General features: G+C 42.3%; 1 protein-coding gene across 1 annotated transcript in view; it reads right to left on the bottom strand.

Annotated features, from left to right (window-relative positions):
• ASB18 (ankyrin repeat and SOCS box containing 18) overlaps positions 1-9,181 on the bottom strand; it is a 48,994-nt gene extending 39,813 nt beyond the window's left edge. The window contains exon 1 of the mRNA XM_059725552.1: positions 8,945-9,181. Coding sequence (XP_059581535.1) covers positions 8,945-9,176 — 232 coding nt within the window. The 5' untranslated portion in view covers positions 9,177-9,181. The remainder of the gene's footprint in view (positions 1-8,944) is intronic.
• Positions 9,182-11,119: the final 1,938 nt, after the last annotated feature.

Below are 11,119 nucleotides of genomic sequence, written 5' to 3' on the forward strand. Positions count from 1 at the left end.
ACTGCTGAGAAGTGAGCCCAGTCTGCTTGCTCCTGCACTGTGTGTGATGCATACTGAAAAAATGTTGTATGGTAGTTGTTAGGGCAGTGCTGGGCCCAGCACCACCCCCAGGAGTGTACTGGAGACTGAGATAATCTTTCCCAGGTTTTGGCCAGCAGTGCCTACAGGGCAGGAGTGAGTGAGCAGGGCTGATTTCTCAGTGATGGTTTTGAAATTGCTGCAGAGGCAGTATCAGTGCCCATTGGTTCAAGGAAAGGAAACTGGATTAGGACACGGGAGAAATCCTAGCACCAGTGATGGCAATTGGAAATTTAAAAGCTAGTGTTTTATCCAGGTGGCTTACTTCCTGACACCTTGGATTTGCTTGCTTCTAGATTACACAGCATGTCTTAGCTAACTCATCCCTGGGGATCTGGTGGAGAGAAATGGCATTTGACAATCCTTTAGCTGGGTAGCTCCTTTTAGGATCAGGTGCTTCTGAGTTTCTTTTGTTTTCTGTAAATGGCATTTTATGCCTGAGGTTCTAGAAATGAATTTTAAAAGTTTATAAAAAAATACTGGAAACAATCATGATCAGAACTCTGATGGATATTTATTTTCCAATCTCTCTTAAAATATTATCTGCCTGTTACTGGCACTAACACCTTTTTCATAGGTAAACCTCTGAGGACTGTCTCATTATCCATTATATAGGAAATGGGCATAGAGAGGGAAAATGACTCACCCAAGGTCATTCAGCAACTCAGTGGCAGAGGCAGAAAGAGAGCCCAGGTCTCCCAGGTCCTAGTGTGGTGTTCCAGCCACACTGCCTCATCTAACAGATCACAAATGGGGAGACACCATGATCTAGCAGACATCTTCTCTTACCTGACAAGGGAAATACCGTGACCACTAAGGCAGTTTTCCTAGGGACAGGGGATGACCACTTTTCTGGTACGGGGTAGTACCTGGGTGGAGGTAATGTATAGTTAACCTCCCACTTTCATTTCCAGTGGGAAGATCTTGGCTTTATACCCACTTTATGGAACTGGGAGATTCCTCCCTAGCTTGCTCTTATGGCCATATGGCTGAGGGCAAGCAAAACTCAGGGGCATCTGAACCCCAAGCCTATGGGCTTGGCCTGCACATAGGATGCCTGCCAAATGATTTGGAAATATCTGAAGCCCCAGGTCACGTGTAGTAGGGTCACGTGGGTTTTGAATGAATCATGGATTTGGAATTGATTTGGCTAATTTGGCTTGGAACACAAAAACATTTAATTTGAAAAAAACCAAACCAAAACCATAAATTGGCACACACAACGGGAAGGAAATGTGGTCATATTGATTATTTCTACAGGGTAGACTGCAGCATAGTGTAGCACTAACCATAAATGAATTAGCTTGGGTACTGGAAGCTGTCTTGCTGCAACACCACAGAGCTCCATGTATGCTAATTCTCCTTGCTTCTCTGCACTACACCGCAGCCTTTGAGGAAAGTGTACCCTTTCTTTATTGTGTACTGTGTTTTTAAAACTAGAAGAGTCTCTCCACCCTGCAGCCTGGAAATAATCATGAGGCAGTTGCTATTAATGTTCAGCTCAACAGGCAGCAGAACTTCAGTGACAGTACGTCAGTGAGCTCTTAGGGTGTGTCTACACCGCAGTCATAGCAGACTGCAGTGCAGTGCAGGCACGACCAATTTAGCTTTAATTTTCTTGTGTTAGCCACTGACAACAACTTGGCTGCAGCATAACCATGACTGGCGTGAGATGATTTACCCTGCTCCTTGGCTGAGCTCTGTGCTGCCCCAGGTAGATGGATGCTAGTGTAAAGTCACTGCAGCGACTGCGCCATTCTCACTCGCAGACCTACTACTTTGTTTTTCATGATTTTATATGTTAATAGTTAATTATTTTATTGTAGCTCGATCAGAAATAACATCAGTGATGGTCAACTATCATGCCCTGATCTTAGAGAACATGACATACTCTTGGTGGTCTTTATACAAAATGCTCTCTGCAGTCACCGTACAGAGCAGGAACTTTTGCTAACAGAGGGCCAGACTGCAATAAGCGACTCATTGCTCACTCTGATGAAACCAATGAGACTAGTTGTGGTGGAAGAAACTTTCCCACCTGAATAATCTGTCCCACTGTGATCTGAGTTTTGGTATTTCGGTCATCTTTCTTCCCTTGAGAGGCAGCATGACCTTTGAAAGGAGAACTTGTTCTCAGCTGCTCATCTGTGGCCTGATGGCAAGCTCTAGCTATCATGGGTGGGCTGCAAAGGTGGATATAGGGAGGTCTGGCCATCCCACTGCAAATGTTCCTGTGTTGTGCTGAGATATGACGTGGCTCCTCATGTGCTGTTTCCTGAATGGGAAGTCACTTAGTACAGCCCTGAGGCAGAGCCAGTTAGCCTGGCTACAACACCATGCTAACACAGCTGTACTGCTGCTTGTTTCGGAGGTAGTAAAAAGAGAGCTGCATGGTGCTTGCCTTTGCCCACATAGTGCCACACTAGGGTGGCTATACCAGCTCATACCCAGCATTGTGTGCATTACTCGGTAGTTGTTAAGGTGGACCATGGGATCAAAAATATGAGTACCTCTGACCTGGAGGATAGTGCACTGGACTGGGAGTCAGGAGTCATGATTTCTAACTCCAGATCTGCTATGGACATTCTGGGTGACCTTGGGCAAGTCATTTTACTTTTCTCTCTGTGTTTTTCTCTGTGTGTAAAACAAGCATCATGATGCTGAGCTCCATATGTAAAGTGTTCTTAAATTTCTGTGATGAAAATCTCTAGGTAAGAAACAGTGGTGGTATCAATTGATGCAAAGTAACAGTTTTGGGGGCTGATCCTGAAAATACTTATACACATAATTATACGTTGTATGCTGCTCAGTAGGGTTACTCACATGAGTAAAGTTATTCGGATCTACTTTTGCAGGATTAGGCCCATAAAGTTACAGCACACAAGTGTGCCTGCTCCATTAGCGGTAGCCTTGCAACCATTAATCTTTAATATGTTATAGTATTTTAACCTTCTTTCTGAATATGGATGTTTGCAGAGTACACCTCATTTAACAAAACATTAAGCATTTTGCTTCCTCAGATCAAGTGTATCTATTAATAATGACTTAAATTGTCTGAGCTGATTTCACATTATTAGGAAAACTCATTCCTGTCACATGAAAGAACAAATATGCCAAACTGAAATGACTAAGTTAAGAGCATGTTTACCAACTTACTGCCCTTCAGCTGCTATATAACAACTTAGTTCATAACACTATAAAGGCTCAAAATTGTAACAATTAAGATTGTCATCCCCAAGGGCTCCAAAATTGTAACAATTAAGATTGTCATCCCCAAGGGCTCCAAAATCATATGGTTGGCTTAAAAATCGTGGCATCTTAAAATGTATATTTTTGGGTGTTATCATGTCCTTTTGGCTCATGTCTCCTTCTGATATTTGTTAGGTTTGAAAACTTTTCCTCACAACCAAGTGAACAAGGGTTTTTGTTAAAGTGAAATTTAAGTTTGCTGTATTATTTTAAAAAATCCAAGCCCCTGTATATCAGGGTGGGCACAAGAGTTGGTAACACTAAACATTTCTTGTCCAACAATCCACTAGTAAGGAATTTAAAAATAAATAATGGTAAAGCATGACTCACTCATTTGCAAATATGTAAATACAGCACTGAACCGAGCAAAAGATACTTGGGCAGCTCTTATTCAGATTTTTAAAACAAGTTGTCTTTGAGCAAATATTGGATGTTAGTCATTAAATGAAATTTGAAGTTGTAAATGCAAACATTTAGTTCGATATATTTTAAGCTTTTTAAGGAGAAGAACTTCTTTAGAGCTTAAATTCTAGTGTTCTTTTTTGTGCAGTATTTTTCCCTAAGAGGGTGGGTTAGGTAAAAGTCTGCATTTTTAAAGATCCAGATTCCTGCTTTTAGCAAACAACTTTGGGAACATGCAGTTGACACATGAGCTTCTTTTCTTTGCTCTTTCAATGAATTACATTTACTCTGTGCCATGTTTTTGAATGTGGTGTCCTAGTGGAAATGAGTCTTCAAAGATCTACATCCCAGTTTTGTTTTTCTTGTTGTTCAGTCTTGTTTTGTTATTGTGAATAGAGGGAGATGAAATCTCTTGTTACAGAGCAGGGTTCCTTTTTCTGAGGCATCTGATTCCTAGAAACAGCTTGTTCTATCACAGCAGTGCTGACATTCATAATTATTTTACGGATTATTCACTCACAGAACAGAAACATGGCATTTGACCTAGGTATCCAGTTTAAACACCTCAGATTGGCATATCAGATACTTGCAACAGGCTATTGTTCACAAGTTAAGACCCAGTACTAACTACCAAAATTATCAGGAAATGGTTTTGAATAAGGATTACATTTGGAAAAAAAACAACAACCCAGCAATCTGTTTGCAGGCAATTTGGAGAAAGCAAAATGTATCCAATAAACATACTCATCTAAATTATTAACAAAAGCTTATACCTCAAGTGGAAGCTTAACGCTCTTGGACCCGATTCTATGTTGTTATAGGTGGATATAGGAATTTGAAAAAAGGGGTGTGGGAGATGGGCAGACTGCCAGGGCAGCAACTGCTAGGGACTTTTTTGAGTCCTCAAAGCAGGTAAGACTCCCTTCCTCCCTTCCCCTACTCCTCTTGCCCCCCACCCCTGCACAGATACCTCCCCTCCCATTCCCCATCTCCAACAGGGTTGGACCAGAGTTGCCTTTAAGCATAGGGAGGGGAGATGCACCTGTTGCTGCCACTGTCCTCACCTGACATAGGGTCAGGGGGACCCCAGAGGTGTTCCTGTCTCACTCCAGCCACAGCTTCTGTGAGCGGCTGTGTCATGCTGAGCTCAGCTTAGGACAGTGGTGGCAGGAAGGTCCCTCATTCCAGGTGCTCCCACTCTGTGCCACGTCCTGCTGGCTGTCTTCCACTGGATGGGAGCAGGTGCTGTAAGGAGGACTGCTGGCTACTGCTACTTGTTCCCAGTCAAGCCCAGCACCCTGCACAGCTGCCCCCTGCAACTGGAGCCCCTGGGCCAGCAGGGGAAACAGTGAAGGGCAGGGAGCAGGGACCCACCCACTGCTGCCACTGAGCCCCAGCACCCTGCACAATGGTTGCTTGCAGCCTGCAACTGGATTGGGGCAGGAGTGGTCCTGAGTCAGTTGGTGACAGCTGCAGCAGGGTGGATCCCAGTCTTCCTCACCTGCTCACTATTTGGTACCTCTGGGTGTCCCACACCAGCCAGGGGCTCCAGCCATGCCTGAGACTTTGCAGGGACCCAGGCAACTGGGGCATGGGGAACTGGAGCTACCAACAGATGATCTACACTGTGGAAGTGGGGGTGCATCTATGCCATTGCACCCCCCTGAACCTGCCTTTGTTTGTTATCCTGCATCTGGTTCAGTTGCTTATATTGGTGTAATGTGACATTTTAGAATAAACATCTGCCATTCTAATTTGGGAGCATTTTGGGTGGGGTGGGGGGAGAATTGGGGGTGGATATGCAAATTATTTTGGTTAGTTGAGACCAGGAAGAACAACGTGGGTTTTCAAAATACCCTCATCCAGGTTAAGTGAATGGGCAGCCTGATGGCAAATGCAGTTCAGTGTCAGTCCCTGCAAACTAATGCACACTGGAGGGGGGAAATGAAAGCTCCTCACATGATAATGGTACAAACTTTGGAGGGGGATATGGATGTTGCAGTCAATGGTTTAATGATTTTATTTTTTTTTTTGTGACTAGATAAGTAGAGCTAGGGAAGAAAATTTGAGGGAAAGTTTTCCGTCAGAAAATCTGTTTGACAAAACTGACAAATGTTTCTGCCAGAACCTAATGAGATGTGTCAAAATTCCATAAGAAATTATCAGCGTCAATAATGACAAAATGTTTTGTTCCAACAAAATGTACCTATAAACCTGTTATAGACTTTAAATCATTTTGATTCAATAGAAAATTCCCTTCAAGCTCTAATAGTAGTGTAGCTGCTTGCCCTGAAGCCTTGTAAACTTTGTTTCAGGAAGGCAGAAAAATTAAAGCGTTTTGTGTAATTATAAACAAAGAAGTTCAAAGGTTTGTTTGCTACTTCATCTCCTTAATGCCCACATATAAATTTCACCTGAATTGCATACTGACTTACAAGAAATCAAATTTCTGTTTAGTAGATGTTGCAACTCTTCCTATTATTGTATCCCTGTGTGCTGTTATAAAATGGTAAAGTGAGTAATGATGTGTGAAGCTATGGCAAATTGACCTCATGCCACGTAGCTTGTGAAATTCCATTGCTTACGGTAGAAGTTTGCTAATTAGCACACGCCATAACATGGTCTCTCACAGCAGTTTCTCCTTCACTCCTCAGCAACAGCTCAGTACAGTAGCGAAGTCTCATGTTACCAAGACTTCATTATTTTCATAAATTACACTAGAGAATGCTTACCAGTACACCATGGAGCATTATAAATAATTAAACTTCATTTGTCAAAGTCAATGCATAACATATAGTATGATGCATTAGCCTGTCTCTACTAAACTATGTGTTCTCCTCATTGCTAATCCATGAAATTTTGTAACCTGCCATGGGGCTTTCAGTCATCAGTGTGAAATAACAAGATTTTACTTTTTTGCTTAAAGATGTGGGATGACAGAGAGAAATGATTGTCAAACTTTGAACCCAGTTGACTTCAAATTTAAGAAGAGTAAGACTTGAATTCCTCCACATTATCACCACCCAGTCTTCTTCCCCCGGGTACCCCAGTATATGTTTCTAAGTGCATTGTATTTGTTAATTTATCCTTGCAGCTATAGAAGGTTCATGAAACCTTTGAAAACCAGGTGCTAGGAAACTGTCTACATGAACAAAAGCTGCCTATGGCAGAGCTGAAAATTAAACCTACATTTCCTGAGTCTTAGGTCAGTCCATTAGCCACAAACCCATCCTTTTAGGCTGTGCATCTTTATCTACCCTCTTTGTAACTTAATGCAAAGTCCAAAGACTAATTTAATGCAAGGTATTTAGGTAGTGGCCTTTCCAAATCCTTATTCACAGAACTGGTGTAAATCATTAATTCTGCCAGCCCCCTGACAACACTTGCTTCTGCCTCTCTTCTCCCTAGTTGCTCCTGTGGTGCCTCCCTCCTGTGTCTAATGCTGCACTGAATGGGAAATGCAAAGAGAAATTTAAATGATTGTTTTGTAGGCTAAGTTCTTCCCACCTGGCTAGTCTGCCTACTGTTCTTTCCTTCTTGTGATTCTCCTTTGTTTTAAAGTGTTTCATATAATTTTTTGTTCAAAGCAGAAGAAATAGGAGAATAATATGCTCCTGCATGGATTAGACAATAGCAGGGCAGCACTCTTTTTGTATCCAGAAAAAGAACCCATCCTTTTGCTCTCTTTTATGAAGAATTTTTATTAAGGTTGCAGAGCCTTACATCTGTAGCAGCTGCAGTGTAGACAGAAATCCAGAAGGTTTGGCGGCTGTCTTGAGAGCTATAGAAATCCCTACGAAGCTCAGGCCTCATCTCTATTTCCTGCCTTCCTGTGAGAAATGGGTACAAACCACTGTTGATATCTAATCTATCTGTTGTATTTATTGTTCATACAGGCTGCATCTACACATGCCTTTACTGCAGAGTAGACTAATTAGCTGCAGAGGAGAGTGTCTATACATGTGATGCTATTAGGTGGCAGTAAACTAATTAACACTGTCAGGGACAGTACTATATTATAGCAATTAACTGCAATTAAATGCACATGTAGATGCTGACTGTTGGTGTAAATTGTACCCGGTCAGCAAAGGGGGTCTCCTACCTGCCATCTAGCCACAGGGTTCTGCACTTGCAGCACCCTCATACCCCAGTTGGCCCCTCTGCTGCTCAATGCTGCCACCCAGAGCCTGGGGCAGAGCAGGGCAGGAGTGGCTCTGGGATAAACTGCTCAGGAGTTTATTGCTACAAATTAATTGCATGTGTAGATGCACCCACAGAGTTGTACCAATTCCTCTTGCACATTGTATACATAAATGCAATACAATATAATTTAAATACAACATAATTTCTGGTTGCTTTACTTTTTAAAAATGAAGCAGTATTTAAAGTCTGGTATAAAGGCTTTCTTTTAAAGGTCCAGTTCAAAGTCCCACAAAGAGTTGAATGATAAGTATTTTGGGGGTTGGTAGTGACTGTTTCAGTACAACATGAAATCCTCCTGGTTTGAAAACACAGCTGTAAAGGAAGTGGAATAACCCTGATCTCTTTAGGGGAGGAATTTGGGGATCAGCAACGTGAAGCCAAAGAAGCAAAGGAGGCGCATTAATATGGGACTGATCAAAGAGCTGAGTGCAAGGTTTGCAACCAAAAAAAAACCAAGCATCGTGCCCAGAATGTGGGCTAGTGAGTTCAGTTCTTTCAGTTCTTGACCATTCAGTTCTTGGCTTTGTTCTGAAAGACTGGTTCAAATTCTGTTTTACTGGCAGAGGAGGAAATTAATGGTAAAACTTACAGAAGTTACCTGCTTGGAAATCATTCTAACACATGGTAGAACTGAGAAATGCTCCTTAAAATGCAAACCCCCCCCAATTTGCTCTTTGATTCTGACCTAGTTGCTGCATGTAGGGGGGAGCCAGCATACCTGCATAATGTCTGGTTGCTTTAAATACAACAAACAAGCATACCATAGAATTCAGTAAAGAAGTGGGACTGGTGTGATTAACCCAGCTTGAAGTTTGATGATTTTTTTTGTGTACCAGCTTGTAGCCTGGCAAACCTGCTGGAATAGCTCTAATTCACTGGAAAACAAGACTTCATCTATCAAACATCTTCCCTGTCATGAATGCTAGTTTTTCCCATAATTAAAAAGAAATTGACATTCTATGATAGGCATATCTCTCTCCTCCTTTTTTTTAACAGGAAACATCACAGTTACCTACTAGCACCAAAGGGTGCAGCTGAGCTGAAGGTTCCTTCATCCAGTCATCGTTCGATAGTTCTATGGTGGCATTCACGTGCTTAACTTCGGTACAAATCAAATCCGTCACTGTCTTCTTATTCCCGGTTTCCAGAGCATACTTCAATTTTTTTACCAAATCTGAGTTGAGTGGGTGATCAGGAATACAGTCAAAGCTGGACTTTTTCAATACTTTGCTTGTGGGAAACATTTTAATACAGGGTACAAAGTCAGACAGTTCTAAATTAGTATTGTGTGTGTGTGTGTGTGCGTGCGTGCGCGTGCTATAAAAAGAATGTGCTCAGATTACACCAGTGGGGAATTAAAAGCAGAGAAACAGCCAGATAGAACGGAGCCACTGAAAAGAACCATGCACAATAAACCATCTTTTGAAAGGTGGAGGTGGTTTTTGTTAACTTTGTATTTATACAATAAGTATAGCAGGGGGAAATATTGAGAGAGGCTCTTCCAGAGGACTTGCACAGGAAAAGCTGTTGCATTCAAAACCTGTCACGTGGAACAACTCTCCACCTCCCCCCCTACTCCGGTGCTTAAAAAATAGTTTGCTCAGATGAGAGTTGCAAAATTTTTGCCCAACGGGAGAGAAGTCTATTGATATTTTTTTCACTTGAGAAATCAATTCCCATTCAGCAAATGGTCTATCTTGCTGGACCTGTCCAGTTTGACCAGAACTTTGTTTTAATTTATAGTTTTCTTTTTGTCTGTTGAGAAGACAACAATTATCCTAAGAAAAGGATACAAGTAAAACAAGGCCATACTTGAGAAAAGGGTCTACTAATTTAAGCATTCCATTATATATTGGGTGTATTTGAATTGTAGGATGGATCTAAAGGGGTGTTTTGGGGAGAGGGGACAGAAGTTTCACATGCCTATGTACTGTGCTTTGGGCAAATATGGAAAAAATGCTTGTGTAGATGGCAAGAATTTTCATTAGTGAGGTGACTTTGTGACTTAGTGTTATACTTTGACTTTAGCAAGTCTTTTGATACGGTCTCCCACAACATCCTCTCAGGCAAGCTAAGGAAGTACAAGTTGGATGAATGGACTGTAAGGTGGATAGAAAACTGGCTTGATCATTGGACTCAGAGGGTAGTAGTCAATGACTCAATGTCTAGTTGGCAGCCAGTATCAAGTGGAGTGCCCCAGAGGTTGGTCCTGGGGCCAGTTTTGTTCATTGTCTTCATCAATGATCTGGAAGATCGCATAGAGTGCACCCTCAGCAAGTTTGCAGATGACACCAAGCTGGGGGAGTAGTAGATGCACTAGAGGGTAGGGTTAGGATTCAGGGAGACCTAGACAAATTGCAGGACTGCAACAAAAGAAATCTCATGAGGTTCAATAATGACAAGTGCAAAGTCCTGCACTTAGCATGAAATACTCCTATGTACCAGTACAGGTTGGGGGCTGGCTGGCTAGGTAGCAGCTCTGCAGAAAATGACCTGGGGGTTACAGTGGGCAACAAACTGAGTATAAGCCAACAGTGTGCCCTTGTTGCCAAAAAAGCTACCTGCATACTGGGCTGCATTGCTAGGAGTGCTGCCAGCAGATCAAGGGAAGTGATTCTTCCCCTCTATTTAGCACTGGTGAGGCCACATTTGGAGTACTGTGTCCAATTTTGGTCCCCTAGTACAGAAAGGATGTGGACAAATTGGAGAGAGTCCAGTGGAGGACAACAAAAATGACTAGGGGGCTGAGGCACATGACTTAGGAGGAGAGATTGAGGGAACTGGGCTTATTTAGTTTGGAGAAGAGAAGACTGAGAGGATGTTTAATACCAAGCTTCAACTACCTGAAGGGTGGTTACAAAGAAGATGGAGCTAGACTGTTCTCAGTGGTGACAGATGACAGAACAAGGAACAATGTTCTCAAGTTGCAGCAAGGGAAGTTTAGTTTAGATATTAGGAAAAACTTTCTCACTAAAAGGGTAAGAAAGCACTGGAACAGGTTACCCAGCAAGGTTGTGGAATCTCCATCCTTGGAGGTTTTTAAGATATGGCTAGACAAAGCCTCATCTATATATATAGTTGGGGATGGTCCTGATTGGAGCAGGGGGTTGGACTCTGGGTTCAAATTACACTTTGACTCTTCGGGTGGTCTTCAAAAAAACTGGGCTGCCCATCATGATGCCCTAAT

The sequence above is a fragment of the Alligator mississippiensis genome, chromosome 4, assembly GCF_030867095.1.
Source record: "Alligator mississippiensis isolate rAllMis1 chromosome 4, rAllMis1, whole genome shotgun sequence".
Taxonomy (NCBI): Eukaryota; Metazoa; Chordata; order Crocodylia; family Alligatoridae; genus Alligator; species Alligator mississippiensis.